At 39.0% G+C, this 24339-nt stretch overlaps 6 protein-coding genes across 6 annotated transcripts; 2 read left to right on the plus strand and 4 right to left on the minus strand.

Moving 5' to 3' along the window:
- Positions 1–8563: 8563 nt before the first annotated feature.
- On the plus strand, positions 8564–10737 carry Cbr-tag-260 (the record flags this gene model as incomplete). Its single annotated transcript, XM_002647587.2, has 4 exons — positions 8564–8922; positions 9058–9521; positions 9925–10340; positions 10654–10737. The coding sequence occupies 4 exons, from the start codon at positions 8564–8566 to the stop codon at positions 10735–10737; spliced, it is 1323 nt and encodes a 440-aa protein (XP_002647633.2).
- Positions 10738–11463: 726 nt separating this feature from the next.
- Cbr-srx-125 lies at positions 11464–14882 on the minus strand (the record flags this gene model as incomplete). The annotated part of the gene is made up of 5 exons (XM_002647588.1): positions 11464–11598; positions 12358–12521; positions 14029–14181; positions 14587–14666; positions 14713–14882. Coding segments are annotated over 5 exons (702 nt in total), but the record flags the coding sequence as incomplete, so codon positions are not given.
- Positions 14883–15609: 727 nt separating this feature from the next.
- Cbr-nhr-221 lies at positions 15610–17087 on the minus strand (the record flags this gene model as incomplete). The annotated part of the gene is given in 6 exon segments (XM_002647589.1): positions 15610–15860; positions 16056–16154; positions 16206–16239; positions 16244–16443; positions 16503–16868; positions 16913–17087. Coding segments are annotated over 6 exon segments (1125 nt in total), but the record flags the coding sequence as incomplete, so codon positions are not given.
- Positions 17088–17310: 223 nt separating this feature from the next.
- On the minus strand, positions 17311–18593 carry CBG06732 (the record flags this gene model as incomplete). Its single annotated transcript, XM_045237277.1, has 6 exons — positions 17311–17564; positions 17609–17715; positions 17763–17969; positions 18018–18145; positions 18190–18510; positions 18567–18593. The coding sequence occupies 6 exons, from the start codon at positions 18591–18593 to the stop codon at positions 17311–17313; spliced, it is 1044 nt and encodes a 347-aa protein (XP_045093299.1).
- Positions 18594–20682: 2089 nt separating this feature from the next.
- CBG27371 lies at positions 20683–23271 on the minus strand (the record flags this gene model as incomplete). Its single annotated transcript, XM_045237278.1, has 2 exons — positions 20683–20951; positions 23202–23271. The coding sequence occupies 2 exons, from the start codon at positions 23269–23271 to the stop codon at positions 20683–20685; spliced, it is 339 nt and encodes a 112-aa protein (XP_045098568.1).
- Positions 23272–23645: 374 nt separating this feature from the next.
- CBG27372 lies at positions 23646–24059 on the plus strand (the record flags this gene model as incomplete). The annotated part of the gene is made up of 2 exons (XM_045237279.1): positions 23646–23777; positions 23934–24059. The coding sequence occupies 2 exons, from the start codon at positions 23646–23648 to the stop codon at positions 24057–24059; spliced, it is 258 nt and encodes an 85-aa protein (XP_045098569.1).
- Positions 24060–24339: the final 280 nt, after the last annotated feature.

A 24339-nucleotide genomic window follows, 5' to 3' on the forward strand; every position in this document is an offset into this window, starting at 1 on the left:
ACAAGTATGGGCGGATCCTCGTAAATCGGCACGCCGCCCGCGAAATTTTTCAGGTATCAGTTTTTTTTTTATATTCGACAATAATAGCACAAAAATCTTATTCAGGGTGTATTGAAAGCAAACCCATCATCAAGCAAGTGATGATAGAGTGCCACCCCATAACCGTCAACTTCGAGCCAATGTGTTTAATTTCCTTTAAAAGATATCAATACATATTAACTGGTAAAATGTTTATCATAACATCAAAAATACTTTTTCAGTTTTGTACCGCTCGTGGAGCTCTATCATATCTGATTTAGTTGGTTCGAAAATATAGATTCTGAAAGAAATTATGGCAGGGCCCGCAAAGGCCCGGCAAAGGCCCGGGTTACAAGTATGTCCGCCCCAAAATCGGTATACTGAAACAATTATGTTTTGCGAATTTAGGTTTTTAGTGAATCAAATTTATATTTCTTGGTAAGAAAATTATCGCTAGCGGCTCTAGAATCTATTTTTTATCGAAAAACCGAAACTGATTTTTTTTGAAACCCTTCTCAGCCCAGGTGTTTGTTCTCGATTATGTCGTTACACACAATTCAAAAAAAGTAGAATTCCAATATCACTCTCACTCCCCCTCTCAACCCCAGATAACCGCAACCATCAGATCGAAAATCAGCATTCCATGTCCCAACCGGTTTCAAACATTTAGTTCCCATTCTGACCTCGAGTATCTCGTGTGTTTCGAGAGAGAGAGAGATACTCTGCCTCTGACATACAACAGTATTAATTAGTTTCGCAACTTTTTCGAGAGACGAGAGGTAAAGGTAGAAGTAGAGAGTGACTGATCTGTCCTCGAGAACCAGTTTCAACCGGCCAAGTCGATATGGCCGAATCTACCTCTCAACCCCGATGCCGACTGACGATCGGGGTCGACGACGTGGGCACCATTAGAAGAGAGAAGGCAACATCATCCTGACCTGACAACGACATCAAAGACGATTATTCTGGTTTTCTGAAGGTATGAGCCTGTTTCAGTGGATCACACCGCCGGTAAGTACACCAATAACATTCCTTGAGAGGGGGGGGGGGGCAGACGTGGACATACAACCTGAAAACCTGATTTCTGAATCAGGAACCTGAATTTGTCGCCAATTTACTACTATGCCATTTTCCTTGCAACGCCCTTCGCCATGTGAATTTTTTTCTTACTCAACAGAAAAACATTTAGTGTTAGTATTTTTTTCTAGTAGTGTTGACCTCCCATCCAAAAAAAAATTATGCATGTGCTCATCAAAAATTCACCAGAAAATGTTTTATTGAATAATTCAAAATGTCACCGCCCAGGGGTCAAACCGGTCCGATCCGATTACTTAAAATGTCTCTCAAAAAGTTTTCTATTTGCATTCTCATTTTCAGACCTACTATTCGTATTTTTTGTCATCAGTTTTTTTGATCTCAAGGATTTGAGACAAAAGAGAAACTCGATCTGGTTTAATGAGGGAGTAATTAGCATTTTGAATGGAAGATGCTCAATTCAGAAAATAGACCTTCAAGAGTTCAAAGTTCTGAAATGGGCCATATTAGATTCAGGCAGCTGGCAAATATCAAATTAGTAGGAATTCAAAACTAACTTTTCATAGATTTTTCTATTTTTTGAAACCTACCAGAAAAATTTTAAAATTAAAGTACCGTATCCCCTCTGATAGAAACCCACACGAGAAGTCAATTTTGAGCTCAATTATCTTGATTCCTGTAAATGATATCAAAAAGTTGTCAACTGATAAATTAATAGTCATAATATAATCAAAAATTTATCAGTTGACACATTTTTGATATCTTTCTCAGGAATCGAGATAATTAAGCTCAAAGTTGACAGTTTAAGTGGGATAAAAGGAAATACAGTAACTTGGAAAAATTTCAGCTTAATTATCTCGATACAGTACTATTTCAAGTAGAGGTCTGTTAGAATCATCCATATTCGGAAGCTCAAAATTGGAATAGACCGGATTTTGAATTTATTGACAACTGTATCAAATGATCAAGCCCCTATTTTTTTCATTTTACACGAACCCGAATATTTTTTTTTCTAATTATTTGTGATTAATCTAAAAATATCTCTCTTTCGAAAAAGAATCTCATCCAACGGGTCCAAAGGTTCAGAGACATGTGTTGATCGAGTTGTAAGCCCCATTAATCACAAGCTTTTAGCGAGCAGATGTCCTCGAATCGATTTTTCGGATTGAACTTTTTTTTGTTCCCCTCAAGAGAGCCTTCCAGGAAACATTAAAAAACAACTATTATTTTTCGTAGTTCATTGTTTCAAATTCTACAGTAACCTGCTATAAAATACATAATGCATATGTTTCTCTTTTCTCTCTTTTCCTTTGTTCCAGTTTGCTCCTAGCACAAAACCACTGGAATTCATATGTTTTCCATTTTATGCATAATCTCCGAAGAGAAAGATGATGTCCTTGTATCCTTAAAATAAACGTCCTTCTATATTTTTTTTTGGAACTTTCAATGCCAACCGCGCGTTTTCATTTTCCGGCTCATCATCTCCACCGCGTAATAATTAGTTCGAAACCAGTAAAAAAAAGAACCAAGTGCAATGGTTTTTTTATGAGAGAGGGCAGGTGTCCTTGTCATTTTCTTTTCCGATTTCAAGGTCTACTTTTAAAAGAGGACCAGTAGGCTCATCATTAGCCATCATCCACCCCCCCCCCCCCCCGTCCTTTCCATTTCTGTCAGTTATGCCATTTCAATCGGTCCGGTTCCTGCCATTCAGGCCATCTGGAGACGAAGAAGAAGACGAAGCTTCTGCTTCTTCCAACCACGTTGTGTCCGGTTTCGATTCACTTTACGCTTATGCCATTGTCCTCCTGTCTATTGTACTAGATCGGAAGTGAAGGTTTTCAATTACCGTCTCATTTGAGAAAAGAAAGTTTTGAAGTGGTTGATATTAACTGATAACCTGTTCCAGAGGAGTTTAACGACCCTTTTGTTGTTGTACCTATATGCGTTGAACTTGAAAACTGTCTTTTCGAATTTCGCTATCATTTGAAGAAGTCAGATACTGTCTTCTTTCTCTTATGTCTTTTCTTGGGGTATCGAGAGTACGCGAGAATCGGGAGACATTACAGCAATCTTAAGACAGTAGTCAGTAGAGGACAGAGAGTATATTTTAAATTCCATAACCAGTTTGATCACACGCGTCCACAGAAACAGAAACACACACACAAATATGGGAGAAAAACATCATCAGTAAAAATTTTTGAGAATTCTGCAAGTTTCGTCTTCTTCTTTTTCGAAATTTTCGTTGCGAAGGAGTCAGTCTTTTTTGAGTTTCTAAGAAGGAAGTAAGAAGGTTACGGTACCCATTAGGTGGAAACTTGAAAGAAGCATAGGGTTACAGATAAGCCTTTTGGATATGTGTAGTACTGTATTTCCTAAAAGAGAAAGATTGGCAGGGTCTATAATTTTAGGTTGTACCTGACATCCTACCGTAGACACTCTAATAGAGTGCCACCCAATCTCTTCACTTTGCGCCCAAATATCTCATTCCCTGCAGCAGATATCAAAAAGTATCAAAATAAAAACATATGTTTGATATTATGATCAACATTTTATCAGTGAACAAGTATTTGATATCTTTTTACAGGAAATAAGATACATAAACTCAAAGTTTTCGGTTTGGCTGGCACTTTATTAGAGTGTTTACGGTAAATACAAAGATTTTCGGTTTTTCTTTCCGTTGCCAAATCTTTCAAATCTCAAGACAAAAAATTCTATGAAGTTCTTCTCTCTTTCTCTCTTCATTCAAAAATTCAAATTCCTCAGAAAATTTATGTTCCTGTTCACAAGGAAAATCTCTTTGTTCGGGTGCACCATCGCCCATTTTCAAGTTCACCACTCTTTCATTTTAACCCCTCTCAATCAAGGTCGCTTCTTCCCTCTCCAACCTAAAAACCTATTCCGTCACACCGTGCAGTCACCCAGAATTTTTTTATCAAGTTCCATATCAATAAGTGCTCCAAAAAATAGCGGAGCAACAAGACCTTGAGTCCCATGATCATACGTCTGAAACTTGATAATCACAATAGTGATAAGAGAAGGAGGGTGAAGTACAAAGTGCGTTGAGGTGTGTAAACTCTTTATGACATGGCAAAAAAACAATGAAACAGTTCATGAGATGTATGGTATAGCTAATTTACAGTAGCTGAAAAAAGCCTGGGTAAGTGTAAAATGAAACCAGAAGATTATCTCCTTCCCAGTCAACTTTCCCCGTTTTTTTGTAGTTCGTTTTTTTATTCACCACCAAAACCACTACACCAAAAACTGGACGATGCTTTTGGGTCCAGGTGTAAGAGTGTTTCTCTGTATGTATGTATTCCTGTCCTTTTTGACTAGTGAAGGAGAGAGAGAGAGAGGTGGAAGTGAAGAAGATTGCGCCTGGAATCGTGCCAACTCGTTTGACTGGTATCTCCCCCCACGCCTTCTCACTCGATGACGACGACCGGACTGTCTTCTATTCGATGGCAACTTCTCTGTGAGGGATATATGAGGATCGAGGTGGTGGAGAGAGTGTGAAGATCAGCGGAGACAAAGTGATCTGACTGGACAGCTAGCCAGCTACTCTACGATTTGCAAAATGAAAAGAGAAAATGAAAGGAGAAGTGGAAGAAGAAGAAGAAGAAGAAGTGACTGGATTTCATAAAGAAGAATATCTGAAGCTTGTATCCTCTGACAGTCTAAGTCTCTCGAACTCTCACTCTCTTGAAGACGTTTTTAGTGAAGAGTCGTTCTTTGGAAGAAGAGGACAACATACTTTATGATGTTGATCATCAAGGCGTTTGGATTTACACCTCGGCTTTTTAAAATCCTTTTCTTTTTCTTGTTTTTTAAGATGCCGAAGTTTTGTACTTTTGTTGATTGGAATTCTGTTGTTAGAGTTTAACCTCACCGAGTTATGTGGTTCCAAATGCCGTAAAACTTGTATCAGAAGGGCTCCTCTAATAGTAGTCCCCCCCCCTGTAATAGAACGGTCCTCTTCAAAATGTGTTATGTTGTTTGAAATTTAAAATGTCCGTACTTTTTCAGTGAAAAATATTCCGAAACTTCCGTTTTCTGCTCAAAAACTTGCTGAATTTTGATAACATGTATGGGTTTTCACAATTTTTTTTTGATAAAAGTTTTCAAAAAAAATACAGGAAAAATAAAAGGGACCCCTGTAACTGAAGGGCCCCTCTAATATAAGGGCCCTTCGGAGAAACCTTGGAACAACAGTAGGGCCGGCTCCTCTAATACATGTTTTACGGTAAGTACTAGTTTAGGTCCCTGTAGAATTCCGAGAGTTTAAGTTTCTGTGTCCACTCCAGTTGATTGATTTCGAGATTGAGAATAACTTCTCTTGACAGTCCGGACAACTAGTTTCCTTATCTTCTACAAAACGGTAACCTCAGACAGTTTCTCAAATTGTTTTCTGAACTTCCAAAACATTCTTCAGAATTCTTCACATCACACCATAACCTACTTTTATCATTTTGAAACCATTTGCCTTCTGCCACTATCTACAGTATTTCAAAAGGTCAGATTCAATTACTCGATATCCCATTTCTCTCTGCTTCTCCTATTCCCATCTACTCTATCCATTTCGGCCACGGCCACGGCCTCTCCTCTTCTTCTTCCTTGTTTCCTTCTATACTTCTTCAATTCTCTCTCCGTTCACAAATTTCGATCAACCGGTTTTACCCCCAAGCAAGGTTGCGCAATCGGACCGCCTCTGCTAGGGGTGAGAAAAGAAAATGGAGGTTATGTGTCGTCTGCACTTTGCATCTATCTAGGAGGGTATAGTAGTAGTAGTAGAACACATTTTGCTCCGACGAGGATCTAGTATTTCTGCAGCGGCGCGTTTCTAAAAATATTCCTATCTGGTGCAATTTATAGACTGGCAGTAAACTTTCTCGCGGCGGAGCTCTTTTCTCTATTTTCTCTTCTTCAGGTCTACCTTGGTAACCAGTTACCAGTTTCTTGTTTGTGTACCGCCCGCGTGCCTCCCCTCCCCATAGTCCTCACCCAATCGACCCCTACTCTCTCAAAATTTTTTTGTTGCCACGGGTTTTATTTGAGTCTTCTCTCGAGTCTGTTATTTAGGGATCTTGGATTCCGAAATTATCAATTGTTCTATCTCTGCTCTTTTCTGCAATTATCTTCCTTATATATAAAACGCTACACGCCTCTGTTAGTCCACCTGTCAGTCAGTGGATTATTAAAACCCTTTAAGAAAGTTAGGAGCGGAGCGATCAAAAAACTAGATCAAACCGCTCCGAAGACGCACCAACTAGCTGATCTAACAGATCTTCAAAGATTTGTAAATCTCCTTGTTTTTACTTTTCCCGAAAATCCAGGGGTCTCAAGATCTTGGATTTCTTGTTTTGTTTTCTAAAAGTAGAAATTGTTGTTGTTTTCCTCTTGCTTGCAAAGTTCTATGAAACTTTGTGTATGTGAACAAGTGTTTCTATTTGCATATGAAAATCCAGATCAAGCTTTTTTCCCCACCAGGTTCAAGAGTCTGAGAAATGAACCACTCATTTACACACATGCTCTCTTTTCGTAAAGCATACATTGCGCAGAGCCTCGAAACGCAAACTTCCTAACTCTAATAAAACTTTCACAGGCGCCAAGAATAACCTTACCTTCTATTCTGTGTCTCTCCGGCTCTCGACACTCTCCATTTTTCGTTTTTTTTGTTTCCACGTGTCAATATTAGCTGAGCCCAAAAGAAAGTGAGAGGGGAACTAAAACAAGACATTAGATAGCAAGAGAGTTTCTATATTTTATATATTTACTGGTTGTTTGAAAAAAAGTTAAAGTTCAACCTTATCCAGTATGTTTGCCTCCTACTTATGTTGAACCCCGTGCCTTTTTTCTTCTTCTCATTTTTTCTCTCCTATACCATCAAGGTCAATCTCCCTCATCTTTTTTCCGCGTGAGGATCTTCCGCTCCCGACTGTCCGACCTCTGCGCGTCTTCTCAAATCCCATTCATTCCCTTCGGGCCGTTCAAAGAAGACCTTCAGTCAATTTCTGTAGTAGTCCTTCTCCCTGAATACTAGGTCACTTCAATCTTTTCTTTTTTTATGTCGTTCTTCTGAGAAACGGTCGTTTGATGTGTCTTCTTGGTCAAAGTATCATCGAATTTTTAAACTCCCCTGAATCATCATTTCTTTGATAAACAAAATTTTGCAAGCGTAGAGCAAGAAGGTAACATTCCTATGAATTTAGCATATTTAGCATATCTATTGTGTATGTGTGCATTTTCTCAAATTTGCATATCTTCTGCCATCCTTTGAATTTTCTTTCATCACCATTGTTATGCAACGAAACACCTCCCATTTCTTCCAGAATCTTTTCCAGAATAATCTCTTCTTCTCAATCATCACTTTTTGTTGTTATCAGTTTTCTATTTCACCAGCTCTTGTGAACCATGCACCAATAAATATTTGCCGGCACGGCCTAATGGCCTTATCGGATAGAAGAGAGGGGTTTCTTACTCTCATGACTCGTCTCCTCGAGACTTTCACTTTTACCTATGGAATCACAATCATCACAATTCTACTTTGGTCTTCGTACCTCTCTTATCAGTGAAGGAAGAAAAGGGCTTTCCGTGAAATGGGCGGGGATGAGACCTTTGGTACCTAGGATTTTGGAACGTCAGTAAAGGACAAAGTTCCAAAAAGCATAGGATCAGAATTTTAGAATCAATGCTTACTGTTCAGAAATTTATTATTGGATTGACATATTCACAGTGTCTTGAAGTCTAGTTTGAACTTCTAGGAAAAAAGAGATCCTAACAGTAAACAGCCCTCAAAAGCCATTTGCATTTTTTGAGGAGCGAGTAAAAAATTCTCTACCAATTTTGTCCCATCCGTCCCTTCCATTTCAATTCTTTCGATTTGAGATGCAGATCCGATGCAAATGAAATGCACTCCCTCAATACGTCTTCTGGAATATGAATGAGGCACAAAAAGAGGGAGAAAATGGACTGGGACCCCCACCACCTCCTTCTCCTTCAAAATTTGTCTTACCACCAATCCCATACACAACTATAGTGAAAACACAATATGCTCCGTTAGGTCTATGCGTCACGTCCCTTACCGTCTCCTTCTATTCGTCGATTATTCATAGAGTTGGTTCGTCATCCAGTATTACACACCCCCCCCCTTTCTGTAATGGTTCGTAGCGCTCATTCAAAAAATTTTTGTTTGGCAGCTAATTTTTGTTTGTGAGTCCCAACATTTCTCCATGAAACTCTCGGAGCAAAAACGTTCTGTTATCAGCTGCCGGCGGCATTTCCCTCTCTGTTTTTATCAGTGAGGCAAAGAGGCCAGCCGTGCCTAGTTTTTTTCAACCCCATCCTCAACCTCGACCCTATTCGTCTTCCTCTCCCCTCCGCCAGGAATCTCTCTTATCTTTAGAATTCACCTCTCTCTCTTCCCGGGGTGTTTCGCCTGCGAACTTAAAACGCGCCATTCTCCGATCATCATTCGTTGTCCATCATCATCTCCTAAATTATGCCTCTCTCCGAAATGAGCACGTTCGCCCAGTCGGCTGCTCTTCTTCAGGCATCCATGCCTGTTTCTCCAACGCCTCCTATTTCTGTAATCAGCTCAAACAACAATAACAACGACGCTAGCTCCATTGACTACAACTCTCTATCTCTCCAGATGCTCGCGGCTCCTAACGCCGTCTCGCTAGCCGCTGCCAACGGAGCCGTCTCACTTCTTACCCCAACTCCTGCTGGAATCAAAGCAACCATTGCATCAGCCGACAAAGTGCCAAGGCAACAATGCTATCTCTGTGATCTACCACGCTGGCCGTGGGCAATTATCAACGAATACATTGAACCAGTCTGCAGAGGATGTGTTAATTATGAAGGTTCTGATAGGTCAGTTTTATTTTCTTCAATTTCAATTTAATTCCAAACATTTCACAATTTCGCACAGGTCACAAGTTTAGTTGACCAAGAAAAAAAGTGACACCTATTTGATAAGAAACCTTTTCACTTTCTCTCTTATTTCAGAATAGAACTTGTCCTCGAGGAAGCACGTCAACAGAAGAAACTACAAGGGGTTTCAATCACTGATCCCACAAATGCAAAAACTTCTCATCAAGTCCCTCTACAAGCACCCCTTCAAACAACTCCAATCCCAAATCAGAATGGTGTCGGAAGGATAAGTCCTCAAAGAACGACGACTCAGCCCGCGCCACCGGCACTTCCAACGTCTCCATTCCAAATGCCAAATATGAATAACTTGGAACAGGCGTTGGCTCATCAGAGACTTCTCCAGATGACTCAATCCAATCCACGTGCTGTTGATGATCTCATCCAACAGTCTCTCAGAAATCTCGGAGCTCATAACTCTCATCTTCTGGCTCCGTTTATGATGAGCATGATGCCTAGTACTACAACTCCTTATGCAAATCCAAGAAAACGGGAATCCGATGAGGAACAGAAGCCTGAAATCTACGGAAAAGTTCAAAGAGGTAAGTTTTGAGATTCGAGGTTAGGAATTACTAAAAAAGTTGATATCGTGTCCCCCAAAAAAGGAGAGTAAACCGGTTATTGCGTAAAGTAGTGGTGCCCCCTTCATCCTCTCCGATTCTCCTACGATTACCCCGGTGTCTCTCTCGAATTGCGTAACGCCGACCGATTGAGAGAGACCCAACCTCAACAAAAACCAGCCGAATTTAGAAGAATTAGAAAAAGAAAAAAAGAAGAAGAGAGTAGAATGAGTGACCTCGAGAGAAATAAAAGGCTAGATATGGGGTCAACATTGAGTGAAAAAAGTGGAACCGGTTTTTGAATAAATGGTAGTGTAGTAGTGTCTATGGCGGCGCCTGGTACCCCAGGGTCATCATCCCTCATCATCATCTACTTCGTTTCCAGGAGATGCCCAAACTACAACGGCCTCGCCAACCTCCACCCACTCCCCCGAACACCCGGGACTCAAGGATCGCAGAGCCATCGCCCCAATCGAGAGAATTTTGAGATGCACCATCTGCAATGAACGTCTCGAAGACACACACTTTGTACAATGTCCAAGTGTCAACATGCATAAGTTCTGCTTCCCGTGCTCGCGGAGCAGTATTAAGGATCAATGCAGAAGTACTGATATGTACTGCCCATCGGGAGACAAGTGTCCATTAGTTGGGTCAGCTATGCCATGGGCTTTCATGCAGGGAGAGATTGCTCAGATTCTTGGAGACGAGTATGAAGACTTCAAGAAGACGCGAGAGGCTCATGGACTTGCTCCACCAATGGGAGCCAATTCAGCCACCCTTGCCGCCGCCGCTGCCGCACAGGTTGGTTATTTTGAATGTTTGCTCTTAAAAAACCATGCTACTAATCATGTGTGATGTGTGAAACTATTTTTGTATTTTTGTTATTGTGCATGTCATTTGTACTTCTTGATCTATCACTTGCACTTTCTTCATTGGTTTCAGTTGAGGCGAAGACAGCATGCCCAAAGAGCTCAACGCTCCATCACAAGATCCTCAACTAACAATACTCCCACTTCTTCTACTTCTTCCACTTCTAGTCTAGTAAGTCACAACACTAACAAATCTCTTTCACGAATTCTAAGTTACGAAATCATTTGAAATTTTAAATTTTCAGAATGGCACCAATCAAACCTCTCCAGCCTCAACGACTACTTCTGCGGCTTCTTCCACTTCTGCTGCCACGTCACCACAAAACTAGATTACGTCATTCTTTCTTCCAATTAGGCAACAATAATTTCTTTCGTTATCTCTCTCCTTTTTCTCAGTCTTCCTTCCTGTCTGACTCCGTTCAAAGCTCTGCTCGCAATGCTTTTGTATGCATCCCTATGATCTCTTTTTGCCTCTTTTCCAACCCCTTTGAAACTTTCGACACACCCATCATCTTTACTCTAAATTGGTCCCAATTTTCCGGTGAAATTTCATTATTTTTAAGAGAATTTCCAAATGCAAATGTTATCTCTGATTTTCAACTTTGGGGTTTTAATAATTTTTTCTAGACATCTGGAAATTACAGTGTTCCACTTTTTTAGACCAACTCCTTTATCACTTCCATTCTTTTTGTTCAACCCCCGTCAGTATACGCAACCGGAAAAATAAGAAAACAAAAAGCACAGAAAGAATTCCCACGAAAGCTTTCATTTTCTAAAAAAACGTTTTCATTTATTGAATAAAGCTTTGAACAGAAATATGTACCCAGAAAAAAACCACAATTGAAATTCAAAGAATTCAAAAGGTACCCATAATGCTAGGAAGATGGATGAAACGAAGATATCTTGGACCGATGCACAAATATTGTCCCGGTTCTGGTATTCGATTTGTTCTTCCGGCACCACTGCAGATGAATTTCCGTATGAAAATACAGCATGACGCTTCTGAAAGTTCCCGGAAATGCCTTATCACTCTGACATGTTCAACCAACGTCCACTCACCCATCAAGTGCGTGAATTAGGAGAAAACTGACGGACAGAAAAATGAACTGATACCATATTGCTGAATTGAGTTTGAAGAGTATTGTACAGTTGATCATGTCGATCAAATGAAGTGTGTCCTGCATTACGCTCTGGAAAATGAGAATGGTGGGGTGATTCCGAAGGAAATGTAACATGCGGAACTTTTTTATATGGCTTTTTGTGTAGTAAACAATTTTGGTCAAGAGCATGGTCATCAGAAAAATACTGATTATATTTTTAAAGAACAAACAGAGAGAGGAATAAAACATGTTCAAAAGGTTTTCTAATCATTAGAGAACCCTTCATTTTCGCGCACTAATCTTGCTTTCAGTGATGTGAGTGAACTTTAAAATATTTCTTAACTACCGTAACACCTGCATTAGAAGGGTCTCTTTAAAAGAAGGGCTCCATCTTATATTGATGCTTCTTTTGAATTGTAAAACAACGTTTCCATACGCTTTCAGTAAAAAGTATATAGGAAATTCTACAATTTTACAAAAATTTATTGGAATTTTGGTGAAGTTGATGGATTTCCATAAGTTTTGAACGAGAATTCACCGATCTTTTAAAATGAAATACCGTTAAAACTGTATTAGAAGGGGTGTTTCTCGTATTATTCCAAGGTACCTTCGGAGGACCTTTCTATTAGAGGAGTCCTTCTATTAAAAGGCTCCCTTCTAATACAGGTTTTACGGTGATACGAATTCTCCAAAACACATTTACCTGAATGTACATACTGATTCTTCTCTTCCTTCTACTAATACTATCTCCAGATGACACTCCTTGTACCTGAAAATAAATCCAACACCTTTATTTTGATCTGAACTTGACAAAACGTCATATCAGAAGTCATATATTTCAAAACTCACTCGACTAGAAACTAGTTTCAAGAAGGTGGCAAAATTGAGTGAATTTGAAGTGATTGATAGGCTAAGAATCGAGTAGAAAATGAAATCAGCCAGCCAGAGGGCACACTCAAAGTCCTCGGGACGCCATGAAAGTATGCTTGGGTCGAATACGAATCCACATTCGTCTGAAATATTTCCACTGATTTCATTTTGCCCCCTCAATTTATTTTTAGTGCCTTGATATTTCTGCAGCGTTAGAGTCAAGCCAAAACTTTGATACATCATGTCATGTACAGGGTGGCCGATAAGTATAGGACGTTTTGAAAGTGCTCCCATTTTTTCAATTTGAGGATTTTTCGAGAACAACCTTTATTAAACAACAAAAAATAAGCAGAAAATTTGATTTTACAAGAGAAATTCGAAGTTGGATCCACGAGCTTTGACACAGGCTCTCAAACGTTTCTTCACCGAATTGACAGTGCGCCGCAGGTATCCGTAGTCGATCGAAGCCCATGCTACCTCGAGAGCGGCCTTCAAGTCATCGACAGTAGCAAAAACTTTTCCCGCGATCTTCCCTTCCAACATGCCCCAAACGCTGAAATCCATCGGATTGAGATCCGGGCTGGAAGCAGGCCACAAGTTCTTGTCCAGGAATCCAGGGAAATGCGCCTCCAAGACGGCCAATGTCGATCTCGAGCCATGGGACGGTGCCCAGTCTTGTTGAAGGATAAATGGACCACCAGCAAAGTGCTGAGTGACCCAGGGTAACAAATTATCCATCAACACAATCTTTTGGTACACCTCCGAGTTGATTTTCACATTTCTTTCAATGAAAACCAACGGAGTTTTACCGGTTGCCGTGATACCGGCCCAAACCATGACACTTTTCGGGAAAAGGCGGTTATGGGCAAGACGACGTTTCGGAGACATGCTGTCATCCTTTGACAATAACTGTCTCTGGTTTTGACGGTTGGGAAGAGGTTCAATAGTGAAGATCTTCTCGTCTGTCCAGATAACGTCAGAGACGCGGCGCACTTGAAAGTGCTGGAGTAATTTTCGGCATTTTTCGAGTCGCATCGCTTTCGATTTGTCCGAGAGGTACTGTCCACGACGTAGTTTGTAACTTTTGAGCTTCAAGTCGTTCTTGACAATCGATTGGACAGTGGATCGGGCAATTCCAAGCTGTGACGCCATCCTATTGAGACTCAATCCATCATTTTGAATGATCCGTTTCTTGATGATTGCACGAGTATTCCGGGTGTTGACAGAACGTGGACGTCCGCTTTTTTTTACTTCAGAAGCATCTCCTCGCTTTTTGATAGCAGCGACAACGTTTCGAACCGTCGAAGACGAAATTTGAAGGCGTCGAGCGATCTCAGCACTTCCGAGGCCTCTCTTGAACAAGAGTTCAATGGAAGGACGATGAGGAGAACTTTTCATAGCTCGGCGATATGGAGAAGTGAGAACAAATGACTGAGAAGCTTACTTATATAGTCTCTGGACTTTCGAAAAGTTTCGAAATTTTTCGAAAATATCCCTTGGCACCGTGCCAGGGAACGCTGAAAGCGAGCGTCCTATACTTATCGGCCACCCTGTATATTTATCTTAATGGCTCAGATTTAATTATAATATTAATTGTTGAATAAACTTTTCATAGATCACACACTCCACTTGACCATCAAACATTCTCACCTGGAAATCCAATTACAGTGTAGACAACAGCAATGCACAATGCCAAAATTATCGCAATATTTGTGATTGGAAATCTGGATACTTTCATCGAGGAAAGCGGGAAATAAAGAACATAAAACCGATTGAAAGACATACAAACTTGGAGCAATGGACCTGGAAATATAAAACAATTAGAATTGGGATCAAAGGGTTTAATCTTTGCTGGTTTTTGGTTTTGTAAAGGAGGTTTTAGCTCTAGGATCTAAAGAACTTTGCTGAAACCAAATTTTGGTGCGAATTTCGATGTTTTCTCATCCCTTCTTTCATTGTAATTAATTTGTTCAGCATCTGAAAACTATTCGTTTCTTCCAGCTGTAATGCTAACCAGGTTTTCGAATAACAAGTATGATTCATAAGTATCTATGAAATTTAAAGCAATTGTTAGGCAAATATCTATAGTATTATTGCTAAAAGTCGTCAACTGGAGAGGTTCGATAATTTTCGGCTTTTTTCTGACACCAAAATCTCGTTTAGAACCAAATTTTTAAATAATTATAGGCTGAATTACAAAAAAATTACCCAAAATGTAAGCTCCCCATCCAGCTACTTGTCCAAAGCCGACGTTCAAACTTCTTGGAATCGTTTCATATTTTTTCTGTCTGAAAACACTTTGTTACATTTGAACTGAAATTTTCATAAACATACAGTGCACATAATGGAGTAGACCAAACCAAAAAGGTCAAGCATACTATAGAATTTGGAATGGATTTTGTTATACACAATTTATGAAATCCACTGAAAGGCCTCTTTCTTGTGGAAAGTTTGAAAAATACATAAACATTGACTAGAAATCCAGGCAAGCTTATCTGGAAAAATAGTAACTTTAGACACTGTAAAACCTGTAATAGAAGGGCCCCTATCTTTTAACTCTGAGCAAATTTATCTCGGTTTCTGTGGAATATATCATGTATCAGAAACACTTTATCAGTTGGTATATTTCCGACATCTTGCATGGGAGCTGAGAAAAATCAGCTCAAGTTTAACAAGGCCCTTCTATTACAGGTTCTACGCTCTTTGCAAAAGTTTAAACCATACCATTCCCAATATCAGAGTAGCAAAAAATGATAAATCGAATATCATGGCTCCCAGAAAAAAAAGAAAAAAATGAGGAAGTGTTAATCACAACTCGAATGCATAAATACACACAAATGAGATGTCTGCACCGCCTGCGCTCTTTTTTTCTCTCTTTTTCAATCAAGCCAAAAATCTGATGACAGAGTCCGTCTAACCAGAAATTCTCCGTTTTCGTTTGGAATTTTCCAAATTTCAGAATGAATCAAGTGTTTTTGTTTTTCTTCCTGTTTCGTTGGAATTTCTCGTGCTTCCCAGAGGAAATAAATTATCTTACCCTGTATTTTTTTGGTTGTGTGTCAGATATTTGAGTTGGCGGTGCTTGAATGAAAACCACCGAATCTGAAAATTAATGGAAAACTCTGTGCCTAAAAGAAAACTAAATTTTATTTCAGTTTGAGGTCAAGGGGTTTAGACCAATTCAGAGAATAAAAAAAATCGAAGATGAAACTTTTGAAAAAGAAATCATTGAAAAATATCGTCAACGAAAGCAATGGTGCATTCTTTCGGAAGTTTTGCCAGAAGAGGTCCAAATGAATACAAGTAAATGTCTTTCAACTTTTTCTGCTGAACTTCCACAACTCCCAAAAGTCCAATAAGTTCCACATATCTAGCTGGTCCGCAGTTTTTATTCCGAAGACAATAGTCAAAAAGGATTTTAGAGGTCCGACATCGTTCTTTGTCCAAAAGTACTTGAGCAGATTTGGACAAACCGGAAATGACTGAAAATTAGTGTTTTGCATAGTGCGTCTTATGTCACAAATGATATACAGAGTGTTCAACGAACCGAACAAGGTTATAATCTATATTGAACATCGAAACTTCGAATTTCTGATTTTTGATTTTGATATCAGAAAATGGCAAGTTTAAGCATAAACTTCAAATTTCTGAGGCTTCATTCTGATAGTGAGACTCACCTGGATTACAAACAAACAACAATTTCAACAGCAAAGACTCTTCATTTTGAATTTTCAACCGATACATTGGATCGACAAGCATGGAGACTATTTTATAATCTGGCATTCTGAAAATGACAATTTTTAGAATACATTAAAACTATGGCTTACGTATTGTGTGGGTGTTGTGATCCATCGGGTTGAGTTAAATATTGACAACTCCTTTGAATTGTAAAATAAGATATATGAAAAAGCGTTATCCCAACTACGGCGTGTCTAATCAAAAGCAACTGATCCTGAAGGTCCAGACTGTCGAAGAACCAGAATGTTCGAACGTATTCTGTTAAAGTGAGCAAATTGAAAAACCACCAGTGTTTGCTACAAAAACACCGATGACGTAATGTCAACTCTTAATAAATTACCTTTTTGGATAGTAAGTTTGAAAATAATTATGTTTCAGCGGAACACGGGAATCACTCTTGATAGGCCAACCAGTAATCTCCTGAAACGTCTTCAGTAGTTTATAAATGTTTTCTTTAGTTACCCCATAGCTGTCTGCCATACTTAGCTTATTGGTACTGCTAAGCAAACTCTGAAGTTTGTCGATTTCCTTCCAGTCAGGATTGTAGGAGCATTTTCGGAATTTCTCTACTTTTGATTCCAAATGCAGCAGCATTCCAACAACGTCATGGATTAAATTTTCAGTAGTTTTGAAACTATTTTCTTCACAGTTTGGTGCAGTAGTTCGGGCCTGGAAGTTTAATGCCAACGGGTTCATACCAACGAAAATGCACTTCTGAAATCGGCAAGGCCGACAACGGAACAGAGGTTCTCCTGAAAAAAATGTTATGGATCACATAACTTTCAGAATAACTCACTTCTCTTGGTTAAATCATAGCAATCTTTTCTCAAAACGCATTTTGCTTCTTCTCCGGATAGCAATTGCCGGCGGAAGAATGTTTTACATCCCTTACATGTGGCAACATCACAATGAAATCCATGTGCGGTCCGATTACAGATCATACATTTTTCCGGTAGAGTGGATGAAGATGAAGACGGTTTGAAATGAGATAGTTCCATAGAGAGAAATCAAGGAAATAAGTTTATCGTCCAGCTGATGAGAGGGCAGTCCCGAGGAATTCCCCCAATTGTACAGATGGCCTTGGCCAGTCAATTGGTGTCTAATTTGGCCTCGGATGTACGTACTTTCATCTAGAAGATTAGTTTGATTAGTTTTAGACATCGGAGATGTATTAGAAGGATTAAAAAAGGTTTACTACGAATACATAATCTCATCCAAAAACTGGACAGAAAATGGAAATTTAGAGATAATTGGCGAAATATGATAAATATGAATATCCTTTTGCAGTCTTTGTTGGCGAACTAAAACTGAAATGATTTCAAGAAGTTCCACGAATCTACTCGGTCCATATGATCGATTTCTTAGACAATGATCTAAAAGGACATCCGAAAACTGCTGGCGCTCTTTTGCGATAATAGTTTGTCCATGTTCCGATAATCCATGTACAGCTGAAAAATCAATTTAAACAGTAGTTTTGTGAATGAAATCTTACTAGGATTGCATAGGCTAATTGCTTTGAGTAAGATGTATTCAATCAGTTGAATATCACATCGAATCAAAGGAGCAAGTGCCATTGAAACAACCGGGTAATGGTACTCGCTGAAAACAACATTATTTAAAACTATACCCGTTTTTTGCAAGCCTACTCTCTTTGCGGTTGCTCCGTCCCATCCGGATGCACACACTTTTCCATTTTTCTTGACACCGCATAGTACGAATTATGAAGATTCATACAAAGAAGCGTGTTTTGTCCAATCAGAACTAATTGATCGTTCAAGTCCAGTTTTTGGAAAAACTTGAACGTCTTAGCGTATTCAATAAATGTCATCATATTGAAGAACATCCACATTTTTCTGAAAATGAGGTTATGTTAACTGTGCATTTTTGCAAATTCGTTTTACTGATTGGCTGGGGATGGTACTGGCCGAGCAGTCGATCCACTGTACTTCATGTCTATGTCGGGAACATCTCGCATTCTCGATACCTTCGGAAGTTCCATTTTCCTATTGATAGGCCATCCGCTCATTGGCTACAATTTAAGAGATACTGTCATTTTTAACTAAAAAAAGGTACCCCAAGATGATCGGCTAAACTTAATTTGTTTTCTCTGGTGACAAGTTCTTCGGTTGTTTTCATCCAGTCTATAATCGATGGGTTGTAGGCAGAGTTCTTGAATTGATCTATTTTCAATTCCAGGTAACATAACATGTCGATGATATTCTTGCTTAAATTCTCTTTAGAGATTATGGTTTGTATTGTTGGGATTTTTTCTTTTTCAAGCTCAGCGAGCTTCTTGAAGTTCAGCGCTTCTTTCTCCGTTTCATTTAATTCCAGGGCCTTTGAATTCATTCCAACCTCGATGCACTTTTTGAAACGACAAGATTGGCATCGCAACTGAAGCTGCACTGAAAAGTGAAATGATAAATATAGTCATCGAACAGTTAACTTACTTCTTTTGGAAGAATCAAAACAATCATTGAACAGCTGGCACTTCAAAACTGAATCAGAAACACAAATTCTTCGAAAAAATGTTTTACATCCCTTGCAGGATGCCACCCCATAGTGATGTCCATGGGCAGGACGGCGACAAATTTTACAGACTGATGGGCCTGTCTCTATAAACTTCTCATTCCAAGGAAAATTATAATATTAGGTTGGCGGGAAAGTCTTTGTCACTCTGTTTGTTTAATCACTGTTCTCGTATATGGAGGCTGTGTATGATATCGACTCTAGTGAATAACAAGGTGATAAGAACCTTCCATATAAACAAGTCCCCATTTCCTTCCCTGCTCCTCATCTGTAATTGAAACGATATGTTTGTTCCCACTGCAATTCACATCAGACATGTTTTGATTTACCTCTTCCTATCTCACACCACGATGAAGGATTCGGAAACTTTCTTGAAGAATGTGTACAACACACATGCCCCTCACTACAATACTATTCGCAATTGGTTCCATCGTTTCGAAAAAGATGACTTCTCGCTCGATGAAAAGGATCGCTCTGGGAGACCCCGTGAGTTGGATTTGGACAAGCTGAAGCACGCATTGCAATCGGATCCATTTCAATCTAGCCGTGAACTAGCTGTCACATTCGGAGTTCACCATAGCACAGTCCTTGAAGGTTTGAAGTCTCTTGGAATGAGAAAACTTTTTGGTCGATTCATACCTCATCACCTGACTCAAGCCAACCTTGACCGCCGAGTCGACGATTCGATTACTCTTCTCACTCTCCACGCGGGCGATCGATGGCTGGACCGGCTAATAACCGGAGATGAGAAGTGGGTCTTCTACGATAATCACCACAGGAAATCCCAGTGGGTTGGAGAAGGAGAGAGCCCACAGGATGTCCCCAAACCCGACCTTTATCCGAAAAAAGTTATGCTCTCTGTGTGGTGGGGAGTGGACGGCCCCATCTACTGGGAACTTCTGCCCGAGGGCAAAACAATAACTGGAGACCTCTACACTACTCAACTACGAAACCTCAAGAAAGCAGTCGACCGTTCGGCCCTGAAAGACAAGAAAGTGTACTATCAACATGATAACGCTCGCCCACATGTTTCGAAACAAGTGAAGCAGGAGCTGATGGGATATGGATGGAATGTTCTCCCTCACCCCCCGTATTCTCCTGATCTTGCTCCTTCCGACTATTGGTTATTTGGCGATATGACACGTGCCTTCGAAGGAAGAATTCAATTCCCGTGGAGCGGTCGAAGCGGCACTCAATCAATACTTTGCCTCACGCCCGGCTGGATTCTACCGCAATAGAATCCATAAATTGAGGGAACGTTGGAGACATGTTGTTGATAATGATGGACAATATAATTAATTATTCGGTTATTTTTTCTTTGAGAAATAAACTATTGAAAAAGTGACAAAGACTTTCCCGCCAACCTAATACATCATCTCACCATTTGAGATCCTTCACTGCTTGTTTTAGAAGTATGTAACTCTTCCATATTTGATAATTAAAAATTATTATCCTGAATCGAATTCCTGATCAAGTTCAAAAAGGAAGATGTTCTACGGTTCTCGCAGACTTTCAATGTCAATTGCCACAAATTATTTAATGGGGTGTAGACCGAGAGGTCATAAGACAGAATAGTGTAGGGGGCAAGAGAGTACAATTGATACTTTTGAAAAATTCATTAACAAAAAATTGGGTTGCCGAATCGACGGAAATTTCAAATTCTGTTAAATTGAATCGAATGAAATTCAAGAGCAATTCCGGTAAGTGTTTCAATTCCATCTGATAGTGAGCAGTTTAATGACTCGAAAATTTAATTAGCTGGGCGAATACATGTTCCGTGAATTCGAGTTCCATTTTTATTATAGATCACAATACAATATTATGTCCTACTTTTAAAACAAATTGTTTTTTGTAGCTAACTAGACTGTAGCCCGATAGATTTGCAATGCGTGTTATCGTAGTTTGTAGTGGCGACCGCAGTCTTCGAAAAATTCGTGATAGACAATAGATGGATTGACCATGAAACATGACCATGAAAATGTAGATGTTCTTGACTGATTGTATTTCATTCATTAAAAAAAAATCGAAAAACTTCAATCAGGAAAGTGTTCCTAGTGAAAAAATTTCATCCACAAATCCGATTGTCTTTCTGAACGTTGGTGATATAAAAGGTGCAATACTCAGTGTGTATGAAGCTCTTTGCATATTCTGTTGGCTCTCCAAGACGCTGAAGATACCCAAAAGTTCAGCAAGTCTTGATGGTCCGTTTTTTGTGTTTCGAAGACAATGATCAAAAAGAACATTCACAATTCGACAACGGTCGTTTGTCAGAATCACTTGAGCATTGTAGGATAGGTCAGGTACTGCTGAAATGAGTAAGGGGAATGCTAGTACACCTCAAAAGTTGTCAGCAACAATATCATACGGGCCGGGCCGGGCCGGGCTTTTTCCGGAATTTCGGAGGCCCGGCCCGGCGGGCCCGTCATTTCACTAGTTTCGAAATTTTCAAAAAAACACATAAGGGGGACCCTTATGTGATTTTTTTCGACCAAAAATTTTTTTTTCGAGTTTTTCGATCTTTTTTGATCAGACAGACAAACAATCAGAAATACGAAAAAAAATGGAAAAAAATTATAATGAGAGCTCAAAATTTGGCTCAAAAATACAGAATTTTTGACACCGGGCCCGGGCCTTGAAAATTTCCTCAGGCCCGGGCCCGGGCTTTGGCGGGCCGGCCCGGAATTTTACAAGTATGGTTCGAGGATCATGTCCTCCGTTGTCGATTTCATCACCCTAACAAGATCGTTATCCAGTAGGAGAACGCTTTCCGTCGCCTCAGCTGATCCATTTAGCATGGTTCCGACTCTTAAAAATCGAAATTCGCTATGGCTAGCCATTTTTTTTTGAGTCGGAATTTTACGGAGAACGTGTAGGGGGAGTTTTTACCACCATTGCAGAAAGTACAGAACCTGTGGGGTGGTCAGGAATGCGATCGATGCCGAATGGTCCGATTCGGAGCAAATGATCAGTTCAGGACCACCAGCACATTCCAAATTTTCTTCGGTTCATGTCAAACCGTACCTTTGATGTTATTACATGGTATTATAAATAAAAGCATCAAATGTATGTAATTTAAACCGTACCTTTGATGTTATTACATCAAATGAGGCTGCCATCAAATAACAAATTTCCTCTTTTCCTTGTTTTTTGGAGGTGACCGTATAAATATGGAACGCTTGCAGAGAGCCATTTTTCAGTCAGGGGAGCCTAATTTTGCCAGTTTTGCTGGTATTATAAATAAAAGTATCAAATGTATGTAATTTGAGGTCCTGAATCCGATTTTTACTCACCAAATACCTATTTTCATCCGTTCTCCTGTTATACTCCAAAATTAGGATGACCGTATAAATGTGAAACACACTGTATTGATACAGCTTCGGATCATAATGCCTGTCGCGTTTACCACAACGTCAGGCTGTTTCACCGCATCAGGGATCCCGAAATTCCCTTCAAAAAGGAAGAAACATGTTAACTGAAAACTAACTGGACGATCTAGTTTCCAGCATATCAAATGAGTTGGCCAAAGTGTTTCTAAATACTATCCATGAGGAATCTAATTGATTTCTTTAGTATACCTGCTTTTTTTGTAGTTGATTCCAGCTTTTGAATGATGATTTAGGTCAATTTTGCTCATCGAGTTGAAAATTAGGTCACGTGCAGCAGAAAAATGTAAAAATTCTCAGTGAAGTTCAGAAACATCTTGGTAGTACAAAAACCAAGATCACATATGAAAATTTCGGGCATTGACCCACTTTTGGATCAAAATTCTGACACGAAAAGTGAAATTCCGTCAAAAGAGGTATCTGTACCAAATTTTGGCTCCCGGGGTATTTTTGGATTTAAAAACGAATGGTGATTACAGATTTTCGATATCTCTGTTTTCTCAGCACCGTGAAAAAAGAGGGGGGGGGGGTCCTAAAGATATTGAACGCACTGTATCACACGTTTTACAGTTATTTTTTAGTTTCTCGGATAATAGTACTTTGTGATTTACTAGCGCGTTCTGTTTTCCGTTTTTTGTTTGATAATCACTATTATTTTTGATTTCTCGATCTAGAATTCATATCTCATTATCAGTTGTTATCCCTTGAGATTGCACGCTGAAAAGTGTATGTCTGGAAGTAGTTTGATGAACCACTAGTAACATAAATTATTTCATACTTTCAAAGTAACTGACTAGACGGGTTTTAGTAGTATGTAGTGTTGACAATAAATCGAAAAAAAAACCCACAAGCCATTAGTCAGACAACCCAGTAATTTCGGCTATTATAATTATGCTTTTTTTCAGAGATCCGTATTGACAAAAAACTGAGAACTTGAAAAACACAACTCGTCATTCCCCTATAAAATGGCTATTTGGATATTTTACGGTCCTTTTTCACTGCTTCTGAGTCTCATTTTATTTGTTCTTTTGATTTATAATCAGAAGTTCAAATCATTATTCTATAGATTTGTTCAGTTCGATATGCTTGTTGTAAGTTCTATTTTGTCATAGAAAAACTTTATTGAAAAGTTACAGAATATAGTGATCTATATCAACTTTTCGTCTTACAAACTTATAAAAAGTGATGTTTTGAGAGAAGAAATTTTAGCATTTTTCGAGGAACATTGTATTATCGACGCCATTAGATCCTTCATATATGACTGGTCCTATCATATTCAAAGCTCTAGTTTATTGCTAAAATGTATTTTCAGATATACTTTAGCAAAATATCCAAATGCTCCAGAGGTATCTCGCTTGCTCATTATTTTCTTCAGATGTTTCTTTTCAGGTTTGGAAACTTTACTTCTCGCTGATAATGACAGGAATGATAATTTATAGTTTATTAATCACAATTCCATACCGTTTTCTATCGGTTCATCAACCGAAACCGAATTTTTATTCAATTTTTATGAATATCGAAACTTCGTTTTATTTTATTATAACTCTTTCAATTGGTTACTGTACGCAGAGAGTTCTAAAATATCGATCAGCTCAATTCACAAACAGTATCAGTAAAATGAATAGCTATTTAATTTTTGATTTATCAATTCATAGAATTGTATTTGTGGGAGTTTTGTTTCCGTCGTTAGCACTTTACAATTCTGAGAAGTTCTTCAGTGACTATATCGCCCTGCTTTTGGTTGACTTGGTGGGTTGAAAATTAATCGACAAATAATTCGGAGGGTAAAAAAATTTGGGGTCGTTGGGTAAAAAAACAATTTGGGGTTACGAAATCCTCGTTTTGGGGGCAATATGTGCCAAGTTAATCTCAACCACGAATCAAATTTTCTAAAAATAATTTCAGGTCGCATTAACTCCTCCCTATATTCTGATAATCTGTGATAACAATATTCGTGACTTAATTCGATGTCGTCGTAGAAAAAAAGTGGTTCATGTGCTACCAAGTGATATGAATTCAACGATGAAGTAGTCTAAATCTTACTACAGCATTCATTAAATTTAGTTTGTTATTCTTCAACAGGGTCCAGTAATAAAAATGTTGTTTTCATTCGCTCACCGTATAAGAAAAAAGATATTTCAAATTTTTTTAAAATGCGCCTTTTTTTACGAATACCGTAAAACCTCTAATAGAACGACACCCGGAACGTCCACTTTGAGCCTATATATCTCACTTCTTTTGAAAGGTATCAAAAAGTGGTTAACTAGTAAAATGTTTATCAGGATATCAGCAACATTTTACTAGTTAGCCG

This window comes from Caenorhabditis briggsae (genome assembly GCF_000004555.2).
Source record: "Caenorhabditis briggsae complete genome, chrV, whole genome shotgun sequence".
Taxonomy (NCBI): Eukaryota; Metazoa; Nematoda; class Chromadorea; order Rhabditida; family Rhabditidae; genus Caenorhabditis; species Caenorhabditis briggsae.